Consider the following 26,545-nt stretch of genomic DNA (forward strand, 5'->3'; position numbering starts at 1 on the left):
TTCATTCATTTTCTTTCAGCTTGAGATGAATGTTTTCTCAGTATCCTATGCTGAAAACAGGTAGATACTAATATCGATCTTCAAGGGAGGGCTGTTGAGTTTTGAATAAGACAAAAACATGGAAGCAATCAGCACCATGCTGGTAAGCAGAGGCATATCATAAAAATCAGTCTGTCTGGTTTTTTTTTTTTTGATGTAACAAATAAAATTGGGAAATAAATATTTGATTCATGTAGTGGGGGCTGAATTGCATCTCCTCAAATTCATGTGTTGAAGTCCTTGCTCCCAATACCTTAGAGTGTGAGTATATTTGAAGATAGGGCCCTTAAAGAGGTCATTAAGATAAAAGTAGATCATATGGATGGGCCCCAATCCAATACGACTGGTGTCTTTACAAGAGGAGATTAAGACACAGACACACACAGAAGGAAGACCAGGTGAAGATAGCAAGAAGGCAGCTGTCAGCAAGCCCAGGAGAGAGGCCTCCAAAGGAACAAACCCTGCCGGCACCTTGTTCTCAACTTCCAACCTCCAGAACTGTGAAACATATTTTTGGGATTAAGTCACCCAGTCTCTGGCACTTTATTACTGCAGCCCCAGCAAACTAAGACAGTCATTCAAAGCATTACCATGTTTTATAATTTTTAAGTTGTTTTCCATGACGAATGTAGCACTAGCCTTTGGGCAAATTGGCTTTCCAGAACCTCAGTTACAGATTGATCTGTTCACCCCTTACATGATAGAAGAGAAAATGTAGAACCAGAAGACTTAGGTGACTTATCTAAGATCACCCCAACCTGCGTTTGGTGGCCTCCTGCTGCCATCACTGGAGGATCAAAAATAGATATTGGATTGCTTTGAAAAGATGGCTGTTAAACGGATATTTGGGTTCTAAGGAATACAGTTTTAAACCCAAATGTCCCATCTATTACCAGTTAATGATGTTTGCCTCAGAATTCATTCCCACCCGCTTACCCCCACCAAGAACCTCCCAGCCTTTCGGTTTAATGTGAGGCACAGCCCTTTCCTCCAGCACTCCTGCCCTCTCAGCTCAGCATTTACCACCAAGTGATTCCGAGAGCTAGGAACACTTCCTGCCAAGGACTGTCTCTTTCACTGCTACAAGGTAAAGTTCAACGGGCTTTACTATTTATATATAAGACCTGAAGCCTGGCCTAAACCCACCATTTCAGGCCAGTTCAGGGCAACTTGAGAGAGAGCAACTGGTTTCCACAGGAAACCACAATTGGAAAAGGCAATGGTTTTCATTACAGTTTAAGGAAAAAAACCTCTTTTGTTTCAAATTTTCTGGAAGACATGAGGACACACACAAAAAATGTGGCATTATATATGTCTGCCATAGTAAACATGATACAAAGTGTGTAACTTACTCAAACATAATTTACTCTTCAGTTGATGCAGCAGTTTGAAGGGTCATATGTACATGGATGTTTAATAATCATTTTGTCTTAAATTGAGCACTTAGTATGTGCCAGACACTGTGATCTGTGTTTAATTATAGTCTCTCATTTAATCCTTGCAATAACTCTGAGACTGTTGCTCTTTTAATGCCATTTTACCCACAGAGGAACAAAAGCTAAGAAACATTAAGTGACTCGTCCAAGGTCACTTTATGGGGATGACGTAGAGCTAGAGTTCAAATTCACGTGTACATGACTCCAAAGCCCTGAAAGTGCTCTAAATTAGAGTTATAGTAAGTTTGGAGTTTGGGTTGATGGACAACATCCCTAAGACATTCTTGATCCCACAGGAATCAAGGCTATCTGTAATCACAGGGCTATTTGAAAAAGAGAAGAAAAGGTGTCTTGAAATTCAACCAACATGTTTCAATTATTTGCTCCTAAGAACAACAGAAGTTTCAACATTCTGCCAACAAAGTAACTCCTGGAAGATTGGCACAGAAGAAGGCACAAGGTAAATACCCATCTCTGTACACCCCGTGCTACTGTGTCATGTGCTGCTCCAGGCAACTCCAATGGATTGGCCACCCTAGCCAGTGATAACACATAAAAATTCCACTCAGTATTGGGACCAACAGATAATGAACACAGTCAGTGGAATTCCTTTGCAGGCTTCTTCAAGATATTCTGCAAGACTGATTTCCCTTCTTCTTGCCAAGATTTTTTCCTCCTTCTTCTAGGAAGTCAGTGATAAAAATATTTAAGCAGCTTTGTCTGCCTTAGACCTTCCAACTAAAAGTACAGCATGTGGAATGGAATGCTAATATGAGGATCCAAATTTTCAGGGAAGGAGGTCAGTAGACTTTCCTACCTGAAAGAGACCAATGGTGAAAATGAAGGTGGTTGGATGATTAAGAACCTGTTAAACATAACGCATGGGTTTACAGAAGTCCAGATAGTAAGGGCCTTGCGATGGATTTCGCACTCTATTTTGAGAAATGCATGTAGTGGGAAATGTGTCCCTCAAAGCATCTGGAGAAGATTCTTTAATTTTCTCAAATAAGAACTCCGTCTATTTGAGTGAGAATGGTTGGAATATCATTACCGCAGGATTTATGAATCGTTCTTATTTCTTATAATAATTTTACATATTATACATAATTTCAGGGTGGTATAACTCTCAGAGGAAAACGTGATTTTATGACTATACATACTTTTTGTATCCAGTGTGTCGTTTGGTGAATATAAATGTATATGAAATGCTACTGTTCACTCATAGAGATTGAATACTAATCAAAGGTTCCTGCTGTCCATATGTATGATTTTCAGAAGTAAGCAGGAAGGGGAGAGTTGGAATGCAGGAAGAGAATGCCTACTTCAGCTCGAAATCCTGACATGTAAATTAGGTACTTGGTGACTGCCAAGTTCCTTTCCAATCTCTCTGCATTGTTTCGCCCTTGTGTTTTATCCAACTGTTAGGAGGCAAAGCAACACAAATCATTTGTATTTTAGTCAGCTCTGCCTCTGTCAGACCTTTAAAATTCTCAGGATTCCTATGCTGTGTGAGGAAAATCATTTGACAGTCTAGCCAGACACTGTAGATCTATTTCTATTGATTTTCTTTTGCTAACAGCATTAGCATTTTCTGTAATTTTGAAGTTATTTTCCAAGTTCTCCATTTAGATTATTTTAGATCCTAAGCTTCTGAAAAAAAAAAAAAAAGAGAGAATTCATGTCTTTTCAAACAGTAGTATATAAATTTTCATGGTACTCGGTCCTTCCCTAGACTGCACCAGTCCAGAATGACCACCATGGTCTTGAGTGACTTCACAGTGTGGCGGCTTGGGCTAGGCAGTATGGTAATTCCCTATGCATTCTGTTGGAGCTTTTGGATGTTGTGTGATTTCTCTCCAGAAGCGTCATTCATAATGTGAATGCTAATGTGTATCTCTTTGCCAGCAGGAGGAAAAACATCTGAAGAATATATTTGTAGACTTCCTGGAAATTGATAAGTTGTCTCCATAACTAAAGCAAGCAGATTTTACTAATTAGAATTATCTACATAATTTTACTTCATTCACTTCTTTCTGTCATACTAGGAGAGCCTTTATATAACCAAAGATATTTTTGGACCATGAATTCGGAAATTCTCGGAGCCACCCATCAGTGCCTGAGCTTCAGTGAGTCCATATCCCATGTCACCCACGGCAAAGGAGAATCTAAGACTTCTGAAGAGTTTCTTGCTTCTTTCCTGTGGGGCAGTGACTCCACTTCCCAGCAGTAATGGAATATCCTGAATTAGCTACATTAATGTTAGAACCATTTGGACCTCACCCAGGACTTCAACTACATTATGGTAAGACAAAGCCAGAGCTAGAAGGCAATAATTTCTTCCTTCTGGCTCAACAGTACCTATCTTGTAGAGTTATTTGAGGAATGGTTGTATTCTTGATGTTATAATTATTAACTCTGCCCATATACCGACTCAGCTTTCTGTTCTGCCTACCCAAGATAGAATCTTTGTGTGGTTGTTAATTTTCATAAAAAGATGGTCATCTGGCCTTTACTCAGTTGACTTTTAAAGTATTTGTGGCTGGCCTTTTTGGAAAACATAGAATACTTGCAATGTTACTCTCCAAAACACAACTTCAAAGTATCTACTGCCAAATCTATGCAAGAAGTATATTCAGAGAGAATTATCTAAAGGAAGCGTAGGCCACATACTCTCCTAGATCAGCATTTCCAAAATGTGTTCCCCAGGGAAAGCTGGTTTTGCAATATGTGACTTTCCAGTATCCTGTGAAAAGTGGTTTCAAGATGAAATATACCAGTTTAAACACAGTTAAACTACTTTGTGCAAGATTTTCCTGAGCCTTTCATAAGTCTGAATTTCCAAGGGAAAGGGAAAGTAGCATTTCCAAAAATGACTTAACCACAGAAATGTTTTCTCTCTTGAATATCTGTCTAATGGGCCTAGTGTTCTGTGAAGCAGGCTTATAGAAATTGCCTGTGGATAATCTCCATGCTATTTCTAGGTTAAGACAGAGAATCTGAAGACTGCATACCTGACCTCTCGTTTTTACCTACCCACCCACCCACACCCAAATATTTCTACTGGACTATAATTTATTGTGACGCCCCCACTTCCACTGCAGGATGTTATAAGAAATGAGACTCACTACTGAATTCACAGCAGGCATGGTTGAAGGCACCATTCACTATAGCTTGCAGTGTTCCCTTTATGAGATTTGTATGAGAAATTCCTCTCATAGGTCAAGTTCTTGGAAGAAAATTCTCCCAAAGAGCAAGTCTCAGGAAAAGCTTGGCTGGTAAGTTCTTACCTTAAGAACAGGGAAAATCTTCCCTTGGTTGTGTTTTCCTCTTTGCTTAGATCAGGGAAGCTCAAGCCAAATTTGCGGCCCATTTTTGGTAATTATTCAAGGCCTTACATTTTATATTTCCATGTGATATATCTTCCTAGTTTTACCTCATTAATTGGCCAACATTTCTCTTTTCATCAGATTTATCTTTTTGCAATCTTTAGTTATATATTCTTCTATAAATGACCTCAAATCCTCTAGGTAATGAGGTGGAATGTAAATTAATATATAGTATCTTTCCCCATACCAAAATCATATTTCAATTGCTCCAAGGGAGACAGCAAATATTTTTTATGTGGTCTTTAGTTCATTCAAATATCTGGTGTGCAATTCATGTTCAGGTTCTCCTATCTTCTTAAGTCTTCTTGATTGCCTCACTACCCTGTTGTCATAGATAATGAAACAGAGAAAGTGTGTACTCTTGTTAATGACATGTCTCCACTAAATCTCCATCTATTTATGTCCCTTTATATAAGAGTTTTGCCAAAACCCACTTATCATTTGTTCTCTTTTTAAATCTGTTTTGGGTCATCAATTGATACTGTTAAGACCACTAGTAGTGACTGTTTTTTCTAACTTGTGTTTCTGTGTCCATGATTAATTTGCTAATGAAATGAGGAATTTTGCATTATAAGAGTTGACCATTGTCCAAAATTTGCTAAGAACTAATGCACTGATGATTGGAGAAGGTGGGAGAGGGAAAGACATTTTAAAAAATGAATCTTTATTTACTTAAGCTAAAGTTACAGAACCCAAATTTGGCAACTGTCTGCATCTGAACAACAGAAGTTTCAACATTCTGCCAACAGAGTAACTCCTGGACGATTGGCACAGAAGGCACAAGGCAAACACCTATCTCTGTACACCCTGTGCTACTGTGTCATGTGCTGCTCCAGGCAACTCCAATGGATTGGCCACCCTGGCCAATGTGTGAGTTATAAAGCAATGATGTGTAGCTATTGAACCTACAATTTGGTTAAAGTTAAACTCTCAAGTTTTATATGTTTACAAGCATATTGTCCTTTTGTTAATTTCCTCCCAGTACTCATTTCTTGACTTCTTTTAGTTTTACTGTGTAGTAATTTTTAAAATGTTAGTCAAAGTTAGTTAATTTAATTCACTTAGCAGATTTTCCTGTAATTTTGGTTAAACAGTATCCTTTCTGTACAGGCCCTCCAAACACCAGCACTGAGTAGAAAGAGGCTCTGATTCATGAAATGTGAATTTATGACAGTTGCCACTCTTAAAAAAAAAACAAACAGACAGAACTTGAGCAATACATGACTGATGCATTCTCAGCCTGCTTCCTGTGTTCCATCTGTCTTTCTGCCAGTGCATTCACCCTCCAGGTTTGAAAGTAGTCGGGCAAGAAAGTACTAAACTAGAGAAAGGGCAATTCCAAAAGAACAAATGATTGTTTAATTTAGGCTGACATTACCCAGTTGCTGGGGGTATGGGCCATGGGGATGGGCCATGTTCACCACTTAGGTTGGGCAAATTCCCAAGATGCCTTTTGACATAGTAATGAGGGGGAATACATCACTCATGCCCACTGGCATTCTCTGGGGAAATTTTTAAAAGGCAGTATATCCCACCCTAGTTGAGTTCAAATCAGGTGCCATATCTACTTAAAAATAGCCTCAGATAGAATGACAACTCAAATGACAGTTTAACTTTCACTACTTTCTCGGTAGTGAAACTTTCTACATTCCACATTTTCTATCAAGAAAAGAAAGAGGTTGTATTGTGAGGTAAGAGGCACACACACGGACTTCCTTCAGTCCCTGCAATCCTTGCTATAGGTCAGGCATCAAGACAATTCCACTTTACAGGCCTGGATTTTGGAGAAAGAAAGGTGTTTACAAGTTTCTGTATAATTATAGTTATACTGACATTTAAATAGTCCACCAGACTGAAATTCCTAACATTCCTATTACAACGATATTAATGAAAGCATTACACAGGTTTCAAGGAAGCATGTCCAGGTATATGCTGAATGACGTAATAAGAAAAATGTAAATATGCATTGCTTTTGTCTTAAGGTAATACCTGTGATTGCAGAATCCTAGAATGTAGAGATGATGGGGACTTCAGAGATTCTTTAATCCAAACCCTTTATTTAATGGAAGAAGGGAAAAAGGTCTAGAGAAGCTGTGACTTCTCTCAGATCACACAATAAATTAGTTGCTGAGGTAGAACAAAAACCTAACTTCCACTTTACCATTTCCTTGAGAAACTGTAGAGCAATTGTAAGCCACTGATATATTCCACATAATAATGCCGCTCTGTTGCCTTTTTAGGTTCTAGTATGTTAGGTTTATGTTCCCCTGCTTTCTACAATCCTGTTCAAAGAGTTGCTGACTTAACCACAGAGAGGATTCCAGAACATGAGACACAGAATAAACTTGAGCAATCATAGTCCATCCACTTCATTTTCTCATCAAAAACCAAAGATCCAGTGAAGCTCTGGAACTCAACGCTGTAAAGGAGCGAAGGAGCTTCTATACAGAGCCTGGATGCCTGTCTCCTTATCCTACTTCAGTGGACTTGACTGCAATCCGGACTATGCTGTTTTCTAAGCATTTAAAATAAAATAAAAAGTGTAATAGTGTGATAAGTTCTTTCACAAAGCAAGTGATCACATTTATGTTTCTACTTACATTTGGGTTTTCCAAATGTGTGTGTGTGTGTGTGTGTGTGTGTGTGTGTGTGTATGTGTGTATGTAGACTTTAAACATGGTGCATCCATCATGTTGCAATAAATCAAAACCACCAAATAATGACGTAGAACTAATAAATCAAAACCATCAAATAATGACATAGAAATCCAATTCTCCCACCTTACACCCATTAAGATGGCTACTAATAAAAAAACAGAAAGTGAAATGTAGTATAGATATACAATGGAATATTATCCAGCCTTAAAAAGGAAGGCAACCCTGCCATGTGCTATAACATGGATGAACCTCAAAGACATTGTACAAAGTGAAATAAGCCAGTCACACAAAGTGAATCACTGTATGATTTCACTTATATGAGGTACTTAAAGTAGTCAAATTCATAGAGACAGAAAGTTGAATGGTGGTTGCCAAAGGCCGAGAGGAGGAGGAATGAGGAATTCTTGTTTAATGAGTATGGAGTTTCAGTTTTGCAAGATGAAAAGAGTTCTGGAGATGGACAGTGGTGATGGTTGGACATTATGAATTATGAATGTATTAAGTACCACTGAACCATACATTTAAAAATGGTTAAGATGGCAAAATTAATGTATTGTGTATTTTACCACAATAAAAAAAACTAGAAAAAAATCCAATTCTCCCTTTCCTTGGCCTAACATGGTCTTCCACCACCCCCAGCATCCTCTCTCCTATCCACTCCCAAGTGCCAGTCAGTGAGGCAAATAAGGACCATTCTTATTTCCATTCTCTCTCTCTACAACAATTTCCCTATTGATTCAAGCAAGAATGTGGGGTAGGGATTATGGGCAGTATGACTTACGATAAACTTTCACTCTGCAAAACAACACCCTCTTTGAAACATCTCCTCTCTTTTGAAATGGAATTGCAACCCCAGAACTAAAAAACAGGCTAGAGAAATGATGCATGTATGTTTTGATGTGCACCCTAAGATGAGCAAGTTTAGATTCATCCTGGGTTTGGGTAATGAATTCTGATTCTATGCATCATCAAAGATTCCTTTATTTCTCCTCCTTGTTTTTCCTCCCCATGAGTGTATCTGCTATTGAATCATGTGCATGCCATTCAATGATTATCTCACTATAATGAGGTCAGTGGGGAGCAACTTACTCGTTTCCACTGTTCCCAACAACCATGAGAAATTATAAGTAATGATGTCTTAAATCAAATTAACATAATTCTAAATCTTAAAGCTCTAAAGCAGAATAATGCAAACCATTTTAGTGATGTGGCTGTCACTTTAAGATACTAACCTGTAAACTACAGAAAATAATGCTGTCATTAATTTTATTTGCACATGATTAATGGAATGATTAAAAGCTGTTAGTGGCAGGGCACAATGGCTCACATTTGTAATCCCCGCACTTTGTGAGGCTGAGGTAGGAAGATCACTTGAGCCCAGGAGTTTGAGACCAGCCTGCGCAATATAGTGAGACCCTGTCTCTATAAAAAAGTTTTAAAAATTAGCCAGGCATGGTGGCACACTCCTGTAAGTCTCAGCTACTGAGGAGGCTGAGGTGGAAGGATCGCTTGAGCCCAGGAGGTCAATGCTACAGTGAACTACGATCACACCACTGCACTCCAGCCTCGGCGACAGAGTAAGACTCTGTCTCAAAAACAAAAAGAAAACAAAACTGTTAGTAAAATAACTTGACATCCTGTGTTATTGGGTAGTAACTGTTTAAAGAGAATAAAACATTTAGCACTTTGCTTTCACTAGAGAAATATAACCTGACAGGAAATTTCATAATGAGTGACCAATTCTGGTCCTATAATATAGTGTATTGCTGTATCCTGGGTAGAAAAGTCTAAAAAGTCTCTAGTATATTATATAATCTGAAACTCAATCATAGGTTCAGTACTTTAGCACTTGTTATAAAAACTAAAAAATAGTCTAGTGTATTGCAGAGCATGGACTGTCAAGCTGTATTCAAGTATCAGTTCCTACTGGGTGACCTTGGATAAGATGCTTGAAATCTGTGTGCCTCTGTTTTCTCATCTGTAAAATGGGCATAATAAAAAAAAGTTAACTACAATGATTTTGGTATGCTGTAACTGTTTAATCCACATTCTCTGCAATTACAGTAAACCAATCTTCTAATACAATAAACTCAATAAAATTGTTTCGCATTGCTTTCTCATTGTCTTACTAAAGAGTTGTATGATGTTAACACATAATGATTTTTGAATCACAAGACTGTTGGAAATCTTTGTTGCTTCCCTGTGATCTTAACTGTCAGTTTTAAGTGTTAGGCATTCATTGACTTCAAACACTCCATTGCCCAGTATAAAAAAGAGGGAATTCTCAAATTATCTAATTAGACAAAAATGAAACATAAACTGAGGGTGCCCATATGTCTGTGTGACAGGGCACGTTCAATGATAGTGCATATGTTCACAACTTCAAATCTTGAATGGAAAAATAACCCTCATTCCAAAAAGAACATAAATAATATTTAAATAAAATAAATTATTGTAAATACATCTAAGGAGGTCTGCAAAGCAATTTCAGCTAGTTCTACGCAATATTTCTAATATGATATGCATGCTGAGGAACATTTATATCTTGTAGATGATAGCGCATCATTAAGCCTTGGTGTTCATAAAGATGATGGCATTTGGAAAGGCACCATTGTCAGAAATTTCTAAAACCAAAGTGGAGCTGGTTTTTATTCTAAGCCTAAAGTATTTTTAAATCTAGCCACAGGGAAATAATTACTTTTGTTTCTATTCAATCAAGACCTGGACACAGAGTTTATGGAATGACATAATATCCTTCCTGAAATCAGACCGGCATGTAGGAAGGACCAGCATCCTTCACACATAACTAGTTCCTGAACCTTTACAAACAAATCCTAATTTCCAAGGAAACAATCTCATCAAATGCTGCCCACTAGAATACATATTGTTCTTTTTGGAAACATTACAATAAGATTTTCATGATTACAAACCCCAACTTCCTCTCTAATATTCAATATAATCTTAAACTCATTTATTTAAGTGGAAACCGTATTTTTATAATGGCTCTAAAAATTTCTGGTTAACTTATTTAGCGCCAATATAATAATTTCTTTTTTGTTGTGTAGGAGGAGGGTGATCATTAACTGACTGTAAACGTGTGTTAGGGGCTTCTTAGGAACGGCTCTAAAAATTCCTGGTTAACTTATTTAGCACCAATATAATAATTTCTTTTTTGTAGTGTAGGAGGAGGGTGATCATTAACTGACTGTAAACGTGTGTGTTAGGGGCTTCTTAGGAACGTTCATCTTTCTACTTTCTACTGATATACCCTATAAGGAGCATGTTTTAAATTTTTTTTTTTTTGAGACTGGTAAATTTTAGTAATGTCCAGACTTCCAGGCTGGTATTTTGGGGGGCTGAGAATAAAAAGAATATCAAGCAGCTTATAATCAATATTCTCTTCTCTTTGCATTAAGAAGCTGGAGTTTTGTGTGCAGGTTACGGGATTTGTTTTGAGATGAACGAACACCTTAATTCTTTACCAGGAAAACAATATTAACACATCTGTGGCAACTGCTGACATAAACATACAAACAGGAAGAGAATGCGATTCTAGTGCTTAGCCTGGTGGCCTTTAGAACAGAATTCTTGCTTTCCTCCTCTTCACTAAGGATGTTCGAAATACTCTGGGCAGGGTGGGCATTAGTCCCTCGCCTCCTCCCTAATGAAATAAACAAGTGTCCACATTTTAAATGTGACGGAGTGTGAGGAAACTGCAGAAAAGCTCCTAAGATACACACTGAGTAACAGTTCTCATCTGTTCTGTAGACACACGTCAGTTTGGGAATTTATGATTCACTGTCCCACCGTGAAGTTTTTTGTGCACTTTATGTTGAGCTATGTGGCAGCTAAGGACTGTCCTGTTTGCTGAAAACTGCAGCCTAAAGTTATTTTTCAAAGTTACGGGTAGTGTGGCATAGAAATCCATATGTTATAAAGTGGAAACAAACAAACAAAAAAAACTGGGTTAGCATGAAATAGAGCCAACAGAAATCAGAATGAGCAACAGCCTTCCACTGCCGGCCACTCACCTTGTTGAATTTTAGTCACTAGCTGATGGCGTGCTAGAATCCGGCTCATCCTGTAAGGAGAGCGTCTTGTAGTCTGATCAAATCGCAAGTACATCTCCTGGCCCTCAGGTGTCATGGAATTTAGGTAGTAGCAGCCTGAGGCTGGGGTCCTGGGCACCTGACTGAACATCTCGGCAGATTTCCTATTGCCACCTCAGTCTGCCTGTGGCTGTTCCCGTCTGTCTCCAGTCTCAAAGAGCAAGGCACCCAGCCCAGGACAGCTCAACAGACCCAGCGATTTTTAAAAAGAAAGAGGAGTGCCAAAGCCACAACTCAGAATTCCAACCCCCGGGGCCCTCACGTGACCTCGGGAACCAATGAGAGGAAGAGAGGAAAATGGGAACGTTCGCTGTCAGCCCTAAGCCCCGAGCAGAGGCAGCTCCAGCCGCCAGGGTCCCTCACACAATGCTGAAAGCAAAATACACGTATTTGACGTGCCTCAGAGCTGACGAAGCACCCAAAAGCAGCCCTCACTAAAGGAGTTGAAAGAAAAAGAGAGAGGGAAGGGCAAAACCAGTAGAAGACAAACAAGTCCAGGGCTCAGGAAACTTTTCAGCCTGTCAAAGTTAGAGAAAGCTCCTTCGCTTTCTACAGGGCAGCTGCAGCCAGGTAAAAGATGGACCTGATAAATCTCTTAAATTTAAAAAACACAACACAACAACAACAAAAAAACTACTTCAAACAAGCATCAACAGCTGAGCGTAAGCCACCACCTTCATTATCAAGAAACAACTCAAATAAAAACTTTTCCAGTGAAAAATAAACTTCAAGGGCTTTAACACCAGGAGTGAATACACCACAGATCCTGACCCTCACGTGATGGGAATTGGAGGGCTCTTACAGATAAGACTCAGAGAGGCAAAGTACACACGCGTTACGTATTAAGCATCCTTTCCTCTTTGATTTCTCTACTTCCCCAATTTTTAATCACCTAGAGGTAAAATACTTAGAAAGTGCCTATCACATTTAAGACACTGAATCATTTAAGACAAGAATCACTGCAGAAGTTGCAAAGGTACTTCAAAGATACTGTCATCAACCTGCTAAGGATCCATTGAGAAATTATACAAAAGCTTCTAACATGAGGCCATATATATGTCTCAAAAAGGACGCAAACACAATGCTAGGTGAGCAATATTATTTTTGACTGGGGTGATGATTGCAAACCAGATAGAGAAAGAGACATTTGGATAGGCTTTTTAAAATGGGGGGAATTCTGATAGGCAGAGGCTGGGGAGGGCTTTGCAAGAGACTGTAGGTACCCATGTGTGCAGATCCAGAACCAGAGTATATGGTTTAAGCAAACTGCTAGTAATTCAGTTTGGCCATATCTGAGTGTGTGTGTGTATATATATATACACACACATATATATGTGTATATATATATACACACATATATATGTGTGTGTATATATATACACACACATATATATGTGTGTGTATATATATACACACACACACACTGAGTGACATATATGTATATGTCATTATAATTTTCCCTGTTTTTCTTCTTTAACATTGTTTGATGTGAAGAGAAAAAGTCCACAGAAAACATGTTATCGAATTCTGAGCCTGGGGCTGAATGAATAAAGTTCTTTGATACAAAAAGTATATGACCAAGTTGCTTCTACATTTGGCTGACGGAAACATAGCCTGGCTGGGAATTTATAGTCTAATAATGAGAAATTATTTCTACATTATTTCCAAATTAAAAGTTTAACAGGATTTAAATTAGGACTTTGATTCTTCTTACTCTGGCTCTCCGAGGCCCATAAGCCTTAACAACTTTCCCTGAGGGAATTGTTGCTAGCCCGATTCTGAGAAGCAGCTCGTCTTGTGTAACTGTCCCGCTATGAGAATAAACAAGTTAAGCACGATCTCTGCAGCCCAGCATGTGACAATTGCCTACTACCTCACGTAGTTGGTAATTGTCAGCCTCTTCGGGTGGTTACACAAGAGTCATCATGTCTTTTTTTTCAGGTTGGCTTCATGGCAGGAAGGGAAAGGAAGATCTATGGGGCCATACTGTGCACTTCCCATTCTTATTTAGGATTTGAGCAGCAGTTTTTCTGTTCCATAGCATCGTCTGTGGAAGGTGAAAGGGATCTGAGACCTAAGGAACTGCTCGGCAGAAGCGTGGATGTGAATGGAGAAAGGTCGAGCACGATATTGCAAAGTTGGCTGCCTGGAAGGTTCATGAGCCCGGCTCAGTCCACACCGGTGGCCGTCCGATTAAGGTGCTTGCATCAGCTGCTTTGTGCACGTGCTTTCAGCTTGATGGTCCAACATTGGGAGCATCTGCGTCATAACTTTGTGTTCAAGGCAGACACTTGGTGGTTATCACTTTTTTACTGGAAGAGAATGGAAGGAGGGTGGAGAGAGAAAGAAGAGGGGAGCATGGGACTTGAGAACATTGAACATGTTCTGGGAAACCAAGTAAAGGTGAGAAAAAGATAAAAAGGTAAAGGTGAGGAAAAAATACGTAGCTTTTTATAGCTTTGGATAGCACTTAAAGATAGACCGGTCATTTCCAATGCCAACCTTGCAGTTCATTGCTGACTTGGCTGCATTCTATTATGAAAACAAGTGGAATGATTCTTCCTGAGAAGGATTGCAGTGTGTCAAGGCGAGGTTACTAGATAAAACAATAACAACGACAATAAAACTTACATTGTCTCCTTTTTGCATAGTCATGAATGTGTTGAAAGTTCTGGGGTGTCTGGTTCTGAAAACATTAAGATCATAAGTTTGTATTTATGACTACATATAATATTTCATTAAAATAATCTTGGCAATAAAGAGCAAGAATTGAATTTATTTATTTTTTTTTTAAGATGGTGCCTCACTCTGTCTCCCAGGCTGGATTGCAGTGGCGCAATCATAGTTCACTGTAGTCTCCAACTCCTGGGCTCAAGTGATTCTCTTGCCTCAGCCTCCCAAGTAGCTGAGACTCCAGGGGCACACCATCACACCTGGCCAATTAAAAAAAAAAAAGTTGTAGAGATGGGGGTCTCTCTTTGCTTCCTAAGCTGATGGCAAACTCCTGGCTTCCAGCATTTCTCCTGCCTCAGCTTCCCAAAGTGGTAGGATTACAGGCATGACCAATCACACTTGGCCCTACATTTTTTTTTTTTAAAAAGGGAATTTTTATTCCCTAATTAAAAAAAAAAAAGCCAACTTAGAATGAAGCCTCATTTTTTCAAAAAATCAGCCAGCATTTTAATAAGGGGCTCTAGGAAGGATCACATATCAACATTTGGTTTGCTGTATGCATATACAGGGCCGCTAAAGTTTTATTTCATAGTTCAAGTAGTATCTATAAATTCATGTACCTGCTCACCATGTTTTTGTCATTTTGTATTTCCAAGGTACTATATTGAAAGCAAATATGTAACATTATTTTCTCATTAGCATGTCATTAGTACCTTGTTTTATGCTAAAGTATCGCCATTACTATGAAACTTGTATTTTTTAAATAAATTCTTTTTTGTGATCATATAGTCCCCGTGTTAGAAGAATTACCACTGGGGTAGACAGGTCTGTTGTATTAGAATCAAGAAGTGGCTAGTTCTCTCTCTGGCTTTTCCTTTACAGGCAACTGAGAGAGCTGGTCCTCTTCTCCAGTGAGTGCATGAAGTCCTATGGAATCAAAGAGGGAGAGAGTGCCCAAATCACAAGCATCTTCCAGGACTGACACCATTTCTCTTCCTCTCTAATTCCTTTAAAAATGAGGAAAACAGATGGCACTTGTGTTCAGTTTTCACCTACTTTTCTTCCCTCCTAATCTGCTCATCAATTGTGATCTTCAGTCAGACTATTTCAGGAGTGAGATAAACAGATGGTTACTGAGAACCAAAGACAGCAAAAGAGAAGGGAAAGGAAAGAGGAGAGAAGGGAACAGCATTGAGCACCTACTATGTGCCAGGTCTGAAGCCTTCATGGCTTCACATTTTATGTTTTTTAACATTAATCTCCACAGCTATCACTGGAGGTATCTGATTGGATGGAAAGGAGGCTAAGATTCACAGAAGTCACATAGCAAGCAAGTGCAGAGCCTTTGTGCATCTCCAAGCTGATGCTATTTTCACTCTTTTCACTGTTACACAGGAGAGACAGGGAAGGAAAAACACAGCACCGAAAAGGCACTCCGGAAACTGGAAAGGGGAGAGCATTTTGGAAGAAGAGCCTGAAAATCATCCTAATCCTATTTAACTGCCTGCGATACTGGAATGCCTACATGGAAATATGGGTATGGGGCGGCTAAAATCCCGTGGTGATTGAGAGTTGGTGTCTTCAAGTAAGAAGTACAGATCCCAGAGCCCTTAATCAATCAGTAGAAGCCACAAGGCCTCTTAGGAGTAACCCATAGGTGAGGACTAGAGACTCTCCCCACCCCCCCAACCCTTAAATGAATAAGCAGCTCAGCTTGACCCTCTTTGCCAATCCTTTCCAGGGTAGTTTATTCTCTGCATTCTGTCCGTCCTCAAGGCTAATGCTGCGTATGCCTTGAGTTTCTCATAGCATTCACTGTCAATGCAAACACTCCAAATACAGTCAAAACTCTGAAATTTGACCTCTAAGCAAAACTTTTGGTATTTGGAATTTTCAAGTATTTTGATAGATGATCCCAGATTAGCGCTCAATGGAATCTTGTATACACAGGGCAGAACGCTAAGGAGTGCTTTTACAGAAGCCAGGAATGGCTCACTGTCTGCTGCCCTTTCTACTCCTTCACACACATTCCAGCCTCCTCGTCAGTCTGTTCAGAGGGAGCCAAGGTAGTTCTGCCAACTGGGAAAATGTTTGAGATACAAGTGGCAGGCGGAAAAATGCAGAGCTGATTTGGAAGGCTGCTTTCGAAATTACGTGAACCCAAAGATTGTGGGTTGATGTCAAAGCCTTCCTGTGGGCTCTGAAGGCCAGCATTTGAGGATTTTCACCGATTGATTTGTGATGTATGTGCCCAGCTCTGTGCCAATTAACTTTCCCAATCTGCATGCACCCCATATCCCATGCCCAGTGCAGACAAGCTGGTGACACTAACACTGGCAGCTTTGACCAGGACTCCATGAAAGAGCTTGGTCCAGATCAGCTTTCCTAGCTCCAGACCACAGCTCTCATCTGGAGTCCAGATCCTGCCGCAAACACTTGTAAGTGGTAATAGATTTCCTTTACTTTGTCTCTCAGCCCTCCCTACTGTCTGGTGCATTCCCATCTATGGGCCTCCAGGAGCATGTGCTCTCCTGTATGCCATTCCCTGGGGAGGCAACCATCAGCTCCAGCCCATATGACAGTAACCTGGTCTGTCCTGTCCTGGGACCATTACTACACCCACGCACTCCAGCCAAACCAGAATTCTTTCATTTTCTCAGTTGTTTCACAGATCTAGAATTGTGTGATTCCCTTCTCTTCCACCCATGAGACTCAGTTAAAACCTATTGCTTCCAGAAACACTTTCATGACTAATACAAAGCTCTTTAGTCTTACCAGTCATATTAATACCTGTAAACCATTGTTATGTGGCACATTAATTAGATTGGCTTGTTACATGTTCATATGGAATCTGTTTGTTACTGCAACTACTACAAGCATAAAGTTTTGACATCTTGAATTTAGAAGGAATATTAAACATTTTCTAATCCAACCACTCAACTACTGCAGTAGTTGAGTTAATTCTCTACCTGCATATACAGAGTGTATTATCTCACAGAGGACCCCAAGCTATTGAAGAATGTTCTTCTTTTTAATTTCCATCCACTAGCTCTGATTCTGCCATTTTGAATCAGGCAGGACAAATCTATGCTTTCTTCCACAAGCTGTCCTTCAGATGTTTGTCAAAAGCCCTTGTAAGAATGTTTTTGTGTAGTCTCATGTTTTTTTCCATTGAACCACATGACTTTAGCCATTCATCCAGCTGACTGCTCTCTTTTGGATCTGCTCCAGTCTGTCAGTATCCCTTTAAAAATATGTGGGTATCTACTCTAAGCTTAGAGCTCTAGACTTGGCCAAGCACAGTAGTACATGGTACATTGTGTGCATATTTCCTGCATTCAGGGCACTGTACTTTTGCTGATGCAGTCTGAGATTATGGGAGGCTTTATTTTTTATAATCTATATTCACTCATTCATAAATTTAACATGGGATGCCTGAAAAACAGGGCAGTAAGTATAGTAGATACAAAGGTGAGTATGATGTGGCCCCTGTTCTCAAGGGACTGTCTGCCAGGGAAGACAGAAAAGAAATTTACCACTATACCCCACGTTAAGTGAAGTGTGGGAGGCTAGAGGCTATCTGTTGTCTCGTGCTATTTGTTATATATGATCTAAGTGTTTTAGATCATATATAAGCACATATATTAGATCATATATATCTAAGTGCATAAATAGCTGGATGCTATTTTTGTTATTTTCATAAAATCTGCTGTTACGTGACTGTTCTCTATTCTTTACTTACCAAACGATCTTTTGAACTTAAGAAGAGGTCTTTAAACTTATTGCAGTAGTTGAGTTTTGTTAAATTCCTGACTTTCTTCTCCAGCTATTTATTTCTGCCTTGTTATTTCTAGTAGCTAACAACCTGCACCCCAATATTATAAAAGTAAAAAATAAACAACTAACTGAATTTGGGGGAAAGGTAAAGTAAGGGCAGGAAAATAATAAAGCTAGGGGTAAAATCCATTCACAGATATGCAAGCCATGAAGTCCTGCATATTTGCTGGAAGTGGGTGAGAATGTGGCTTAAGATGCCTCTCTGACAAAGCAAAAACCCAGTTACAAAATTCAACATATCCGTAAGATGAAAAACAAAACAATGGTCAAGATAAATACAGATCACCAGGTATGCTGACCCCAGGGAAGATTTTCCCAGGCCCTCATAAAGAATCAGCAGGCCTGTAATCCCAACACTTTGGGTGCATCACTTGAGCTCAGGAGTTTGAAACCAGCCTGGGCAACATGGCAAAAACCCATCTCTACAAAAAAAAAAAAAAAAAAAAAAAAAAATTACAAAACTTAGCCAGGCATGGTTGTGAGGGCCTGTAGTCCCATCTAATTGGAAGGCTGAGGTAGGAGGATGACTTGAGCCTGGGAGGTCAAGGCTGCAGTAAGCCATGAGTGTGCCACTGCATTCTAGCCTGGGCAACAGAGCAAGACCCCATTTCAAAAAAAAAAAAAAATCACCACCCTCAAAAATATTGGATATGGTAGCAAAATTTAGTTCACAGTTTCTTAACTGTATCCTTCACAAATTATTTAGGGAAAGTAGCAAAATTTAGTTCACAGTTTCTTAACTGTATCCTTCACAAATTATTTAGGGAAAGTAATTTCTGTGAGGGTCTTCGAAAACCGTGGTCCAAGTACACTATTGTCTGTGATCTTTTAAACCATGTCTCAGACCATGTCAGCACTTTCCGGCTTAAAATATTCTAGAGTTTTCCATTGCACCGAGAATGAAAGTGAAACTCCTTACTTGAACCACCAGGTCCTGCACAATCTAGTCCCTGCCAATCCCTCCCCTATCAACTCCAGCTCCCCGTTAGCCTCCTCCACGTTGCTGCCTCAGTTGCCTTTCTGCACGTGCTACTCCTCAGCTGCAGTGTTGCATGGAGCCTTCCCATGGCTGGCTCTTTCTCAGCCTCCAAGTATCAGCTTAACTGATGCATCCTCAGGCAAGCCATCCCTGCTGACTTCCTCTAAGTGAAGGCAGTATCCCCTTAGTGGTTCCTATAGCCCCTCTCCCGATTTATAATTACGTATGTATTCGCTCATGGACCTGTGTGTTGCTAATTTTTCCCAGTAGACTGCTTTGGGTGGTCTGTGTCTATTTCATTCACATTCTATACTTGATGCCTATTGTAAGTCCTGGCACAGAGTGGGAGGACATCAGTAGCGACTGGTTGAACAAATTGATTGAATAAATAATTGAATAAATGATTATATGAATTTCCCCAAAGATAAAATTTAGGATGTCTAGAGGAATAGATGCATATTTTTTTAGGCAATCATTATAGGTATTATTCTTGTTGCTGATGATACAACTTGGATTGAACAAGGATTGGACAGCAGATAATTCTAGGTTTTATTCTCTGGGAAGAGCCTTAAATACTGTGATGGTTAATACTGAGTGTCAACTTGACTGGATTTAAGGATACAAAATATTGATCCTGGGTGTGTCTGCAAGGATGTTGCCAAAGGAGATTAACGTTTGATTTAGTGGGCTGGGAAGGCAGACCCACCCTTAATCTGGGTGTGCACCATCTAATCAGCTGCCAGCACAGCTAGAATATAAAGCAGGCAGAAAAACGTGAAAGGAAAAGGCGAGACTGGCCTAGCCTCCCAGCCTACATCTTTCTCCTGTGCTGGATGCTTCCTGCCCTCAAACATTGGACTCTAAGTTCTTCAGTTTTGGGCTTCAGACTGGCTCTCCTTGCTCCTCAGCTTGCAGACAGCCAATTGTGGGACGCTGTGATTGAGTGGGTCAATACTTAATAAATTTCCCTTTATATCTATCTATCCTATTAATTCTTTCCCTCTAGAGAACCCTGACTAATGCAAAGACATGTATTTCACTTTGTTGGCTAGTGACAAAAGTATATGCTTTGACCATCAAACAGGACAGTTTAAGGTCCCTCGTGAAAATTAGGGAGCCTGGAGGGATGAGCAAACCTTTTGCTCCACAAAGAGGGGATAAAGGGCATAAGAAAATTTTAGTAATATCTACCTTATCTTTGTATCAGTTACAAATCGTATAGGCATGCTTGCCGTGCCTTTAACTAAACAGTACAGCAGCACTGAGCCAGCTACATTCAGCCGACCCTACGGATACCTCTTCTGAGGGACTTCAGTCCACTGGTCTGTATTTTGTGGGAACAGCTATCCAACCAGATGCAGTGCTCCAAGCTGCCTTCTTTTCTAGCTTATATTTTTTCCATAGGGATATGATGGCAGAATCTTCTGAGTTGATCACTCACTAACTGTGTCTATGACCTTCCTCTGATGGGCCAGTCTTGCTACCTTACCAAAGTGGGAGACTGTGTTCATGTAGCTTCATTTGCTCTTCGTGGACTCAAACTGCATCTGGGTTATCAACCATCTCTGTTTCTTCATGCTCATACTTATCTCTTTAATAGTTCATTCAATAATTTTACTGGAGATTTTAACAAATTTACTATTTAGTATTTTCTAGAACCTACTTATTTTTGTCCTCAATGAAAATAAAAGCAATTGCTTATTTTTATTTTCAATGCATTGCTTAGATTACTAGAGGGGAATTTTTAGTCTTTTAGGTAGAATTTGTCTGCACTTAGAGGATTATCTTCATTTACTTCAGGTAGGATTCTATAACCTCCTCCCATCTTGAACAACAGTGAATATATTTTCTTAATGTTGACTCAAATTATAATTTGAATATGAAATGAACCCTTGCTCATTGAAGAAATCCCATGATGAATCCTTTGGAAAATCTTCTGATCATCTGTTTTGTAAATATTTGGGATTACCCAGTGAGAGGCACACCATTATTACGATTGTCTGCTGACCTGTTGCCCTGGATTCTGTCTCCATTCTTATATACAATCCCTTTCTTCATGGTGTCAAGCAGCAGTTGGGAATTGAGTATGGCCCACGACTGTGGAGGAATAAAGGCGCGGGAGGAATAATGCAATTGCATTTCTTAGATATGCCTTGTTGGATAAATCCAGCCCAGTATACCAAAAAATATGAAAAATACGATAGAATGCTTTCCTTCCATATTTCTAATATAAGACCACCAATCTGTACTTGAAAGTGGTGCAGAGAAGAGTAGCAACATTTAAAAAATCCTGTAAAGAGAAGAGCCTACAAATTTGAGAGAGTAGCAAAATATCCCTCTAGAGGTCTAGATATAGGTGTCATGTAGCTCTGAAGTGACTGGAAGACACATTTTAGGGTAATAGCAGGGCAGCAAGGGGAGGCTCCTCTTTTGAGTTAAGAGAAATAATTTAACCAAAAGTGATCCTGGTGTAATAAAAAGATTTTTTTCTGATATCTTGTTTGTCATCAACAGAGATAAAGTCCCTAACTCACCTTACCATTTCCTTTACCCTTTTTTATTCAGATATTTCTAATGTATTCTTCATACCAGGCACAGGGCTAGACTGTGATGGTACAGAGAATAAGACACTGTCTCTCTTCTCAACAATAATTTATCATGGCAAAAGAGGAGGACAGTTACAATTATAGGACTGCGTTGCTGGTGCTATGACAGAGGTGTGCAGAGGGTGCCCGGGGTGGGCGGGGGGGGGGGGGGGGCAGAGGAGAGACGACTAAGTCAGAACAGAATAGAGGTATTCTGCATGGCAGAAAGGTGTTGCAGGTGCCTAGAGGGATGCATATCTGGGCGAGAAGGCTAGGAAGACTATATGGGGGAAAAGATGCCCATGAAGAGAAAAAAACTGCATACTTTCCTATGTGATACCCCTCCTTCAATTAATAAGATAGATTAGTATTCAAATCACCATGACAGGCCAGGCACAGTTGTTCACGCTTATAATCCCAGCACTTTGGGATGTCAAGGTGGGTGGATCACCTGAGGTCAGGTAGGTCAGGAGTTCGAGACCAGCCTGGCCAACATGGCGAAACCCCGTCTCTACTTAAAAAAAAAAAAAGAAAAAGTTAGTTGGGCATGGCGGCGTGCTCCTGTAATCCCAGCTGCTCATGAGGTTGAGGCACAAGAATCGCTTGAACCCAGGAGACAGAGTTTGCAGTGAGCTGAGATGGTGCCACTGCACTCCAGCCTGGGTGACAGAGCAAGACTTCATCTCAAAAAAAAAAAATCACCATGACATAGGGGATCTCAGGGACAGCATGAATGGTGATGGGTGTGTTAATTCCACTGCAGACATCATCACACAATGTATCTCTATCTCAAATCATCTTGCATACCTTGAAGATATACAATCTTTATCAGTCAATTAAATATTTTAAAATTTAAAAATCATCATGATACAACACCTCACATAGTGACACGTGTGTGTGTGTGTGTGTGTGTGGTGACAGTTGAGATCTACTCCCTCATCAAGTATTCAATAGAGTCTTACTAATTATAGTCACCATCCTGTACATTAAATCCCCAGAACTTAGCATCTCCCCCATTCCACATCCCCTATCCCTGGGCCCAGCCCCTGGCAACCACCATTCTACTCTCTGCTTCTGTGAGTTCAACTTTTTTTTGAGATGGAGTTTTGCTCTTGTCATCCAGGCTGGAGTGCAATGGTATAATCTCAGCTCACTGCAACCTCCGCCTCCCAGATTCAAGCAATTGTCCTGCCTCAGCCTCCCAAGTAGCTGGGATTACAGGGGCCCCCCACCATGTCCAGCTAATTTTTGTATTTTTAGTAGAGACAGGGTTTCACCATGTTGGCCAGGCTGGTCTTGAACTCCTGACCTCAGGTGATCTGCCTGCCTCGGCCTCCCAAAGTGCTGGGATTATAGGCATGAGCCACTGCGCCCGGCTGAGTTCAACTTTTTAAAATTCCACATGTAAATGAGATCATGCGTCATTGGTCTTTCTCTGTCTGGCTGATTGCACTTATCATAATGTCCTCCAGGTTCATTTATTTTTGTGCCTGTTTTGTACAGACTTTCTGGAGGAGTTCTTTCCCATTAGAGAATATGTGTGTATGCATGAAGATACAGAGACTCCTGAGATTTTTTAACCATTTATCTTTACAGCGTGATGCTTATCACAGCACGCAGTGGCCTCTGGCCAGTCTCCCAGAGCACCACCATAATCACACTGTGTCTTATAGTTCAGACCTGTTTAAACAGATCTGGTATAACACAGATAGCCAGGCATGGTTACCTTCTCCTTAGTGGCCCCGCCAAAATGACTCAACACTAATCAATCACAAGAGAATATTTACTGAGCACCAAAAATGTATTGCTGCACAGAAAGATAGAACTTGCTATCTTTTGTATCAAAAGCTACTCACAATCTTCAGTGACCTTAAAACCCCCTCTTTCATTCCCTGACTTTGGGAATCTCAAGGGCTGTCCTTGGCCTTGGCTTGTTTATTAATATGGCTTGCCTTGGAAAATCCAGTCCCAGCACTCTGTTAATCAGCCAGTGCATTGTTGTATGTGAAAAAATGTAAGACCAAAATTGTGTGGTATAGACTATGATTATAATGTTTTGAAAATTAAAAAAAAAAAGCATGCTAAAGAAAAGTTTAGAAGAAACTGCACCAAAAAGATAATCATGACCATTTTTAGGATGGTGAAATGATGGGTGATAATTCTTAAATCTCCATTTTTAAAATATTCTACTGTATGACTAGGGGATGAAGTCTAACCAATGATTTATGATACGGGTATGGAGAAGGAACCTCAGTCTTAGTTTATTTCCAGTTGCCTCTGTGTATTGCAGATATAAGACAGACAGACAAGAAAAATCTGCACAACAATGACAGATACGGTCTTACATGGCTTGAACTTCCCAGTGTCTAATACAGTTATGCAAAACTCCAGTGTTCAAAATAATTTCATCTAAGAAAGAGAAAACAAAAAAAGTTTACTGACTCCTCTTTCAAAATGCCTCTCACATCCATTCCTTATTACATGATGTGTCCTGCACACAGGGACCTGCCCTCCTGCCTGGAACACCCTGACAGTTTTACTTGTGTCTCTATGTCTAGTCTGGCCCCATCCCATCTACAATTTTTTTTTTTTTTTTTTTTTTTTTTTTGAGACAGAGTCTCACTCTGTCACCCAGGCTGGAGTGCAGTGGCGCCATCTCAGCTCACTGCAACCTCTGCCTCCCGGGTTCAAGCAATTCTCCTGCCTTAGCCTCCCAAGTAGCTGGGACTACAGGCATATGCCACCGTGCTCAACTAATTTTTTTTTTTTTTTGTATTTTTAGTAGAGACAGGGTTTCACCATGTTGGTCAGGTCTAGAACTCCTGACCTCAAATGATCCACCCACCTCGGCCTCCCAAAGTGCTGGGATTACAGGCGTGAGCCACTGTGCCCAATCCCCATCTACACTTAATGCCACAGAACGTTCAGCTTCTCAGGAGACCACTGCAGTCATACCACCCTCCTGCCACAAAACACCAAACAACGCACCACCTTTACCACTTACTATGTAAGTCATTTAGCTTCTTAGGGGCTCTCTTTCCATATCTTAAAAAAAAGGTTTATAAGTATATGTGCATATACATGTATATATGCACACATACACACACACATCTCATATGAATGTATATAAACAGACCAAGTCTACATGATTATCATTTCCTTTTCTATTATTTGAGTCAACTAGATCACAATCTAAGCCAAGCAAAAGCAAACTAGTTGAATGAAGGATTTTGTGTCCTTTCTTGCATGTAGCCTTTTGGAGAAAGATTGAATGGGCATGGCAAGAGCTGTCCACTGCACAGATCCAATCTCCAGACGTAGGAAACTCTCTTTATAGCTATTCCTGGTTTTAAAACCTGAGATAAATTCCATAGAATAGCCTTACAGTATTTTCTGAAGAGCTGATATTTACTTCAGCTTTAAAAATACAGTCTTACACCACATAACAATGTTTTGCTTAATGACAGTGGTCCCATAAGATTATAATAGCATACGTTTACCGTACTTTTTCTATGCTTAGATATGTTTAGATACATAAATGCTTACCATTGTGTTACAATTGCCTGCAGAATTCAGTACAGTAACATGCTGTGCAGGTTTGTAGCCTAGGAGCAACAGGCCACCCCATATAGCCTAGGTGTGTTGTAGGATTTGTGTGAGTACATTCTATAATGTTCACACAACAACAAAATCACCGAATAATGAATTTCTCAGAACATGTCCCCATCATTAAGCAATGCATGACTATACACTTAGGCATATTAAAGCTCTAGTCTCACAACAATGAGCAAAATCTATTTAAATAACACAATGGTGACACTAGGAACCATTTGCATAAAGCAGTCTAAACACTTTTTATCCAAACACTTCCTAAGAAATTACTCAGAAGTGCTATTTCCACTAATGCACCTCAAATTCAAATTTTAAAAGGAACTATTAAAGACATTATTCTTTTCTCAGGATGGAGGAAGAGGAAGTGACTTTAAAGTAAAAAAGCAAAACAAAATGAAACACAACAAAACAAAATTTGGCCCATAATTTCTCAAACCTGGGCCTGGGAGGTCCCTTGAGGTCCTGTGTGCTCGATTTGGGAAGTTATCCTGTGGTTTTGTTGAATTCTGTACAGAGACACTCCATCTGCACTGTCCTTTTACCGTCGTGTTCTAAGGAGGTAGGTGAATGGGCCCAGGCACTTGGAATCCTTTCATTTAACAATGATTTCATGAATGCCTGCTCTGTGCCAGGCAAAGTTCTTGGTGCTTGGAATGCATCAATGCATAAAACAGACATCATCTCTGTCGTAATAAAGCTTAAGATTTAACCAATGAACACAGTAACTTGAAAGTTATTAACTTGTGATGGATGGGCCACTGGAACCCTACAACTGCATGCAATATGTTGGGTGTATATTCACTTTTCTAGAACATGAGGCTTTTAGATTTCATCAGATCTTCAAAGGATGCTGGAACACTCAAAATATTTTTTAAATGGCTCTAAAGTATGATTTCAAGAACACCTAGAAATGTGGCTTTGGAGTTGAGTTAACTTTTAACCAAAGTCAGGCTCTGTTATTTATTTATTAACTACATAAGCTTGGACAAATCAAATTAGTTGATTTTTCTGCATCTCAGTTTCCTCATCTATAAAATTGAAGTTAAGCCTCATAAAGCTCTTGTAAGGGTTAAATTAGCTTATGTATATGAAGCACTTAGATATCGTAATATTAGTGCTCTCCTTCCCATCACTTCATCCTGCAGGTTTTGACCAAAAATATGGGTGAGAACTTTGAAGCAAGTTCAAAGTATAGAGATAGAATAGGCCTCCTTCCATTGCTAGATGTTTTC

At 39.7% G+C, this 26,545-nt stretch overlaps 1 protein-coding gene across 2 annotated transcripts in view; it reads right to left on the bottom strand.

Moving 5' to 3' along the window:
- The window catches only part of STARD13 (StAR related lipid transfer domain containing 13), a 248,496-nt gene that overhangs the window by 171,995 nt on the left and 49,956 nt on the right, over window positions 1–26,545 (bottom strand). The window contains exon 1 of one of the 2 annotated variants that reach the window (XM_008952225.5): window positions 11,550–11,850. The exons of the other annotated variant lie outside the window; for it this stretch is intronic. Within the exon in view, the coding sequence (XP_008950473.4) occupies window positions 11,550–11,718 (169 nt within the window). The 5' untranslated portion in view covers window positions 11,719–11,850. Of the gene's footprint in view, window positions 1–11,549; window positions 11,851–26,545 lie in introns of those variants that run through there. 2 annotated transcript variants of the gene reach the window in all.

This window comes from Pan paniscus, chromosome 14, assembly GCF_029289425.2.
Source record: "Pan paniscus chromosome 14, NHGRI_mPanPan1-v2.0_pri, whole genome shotgun sequence".
Classification (NCBI taxonomy): Eukaryota; Metazoa; Chordata; class Mammalia; order Primates; family Hominidae; genus Pan; species Pan paniscus.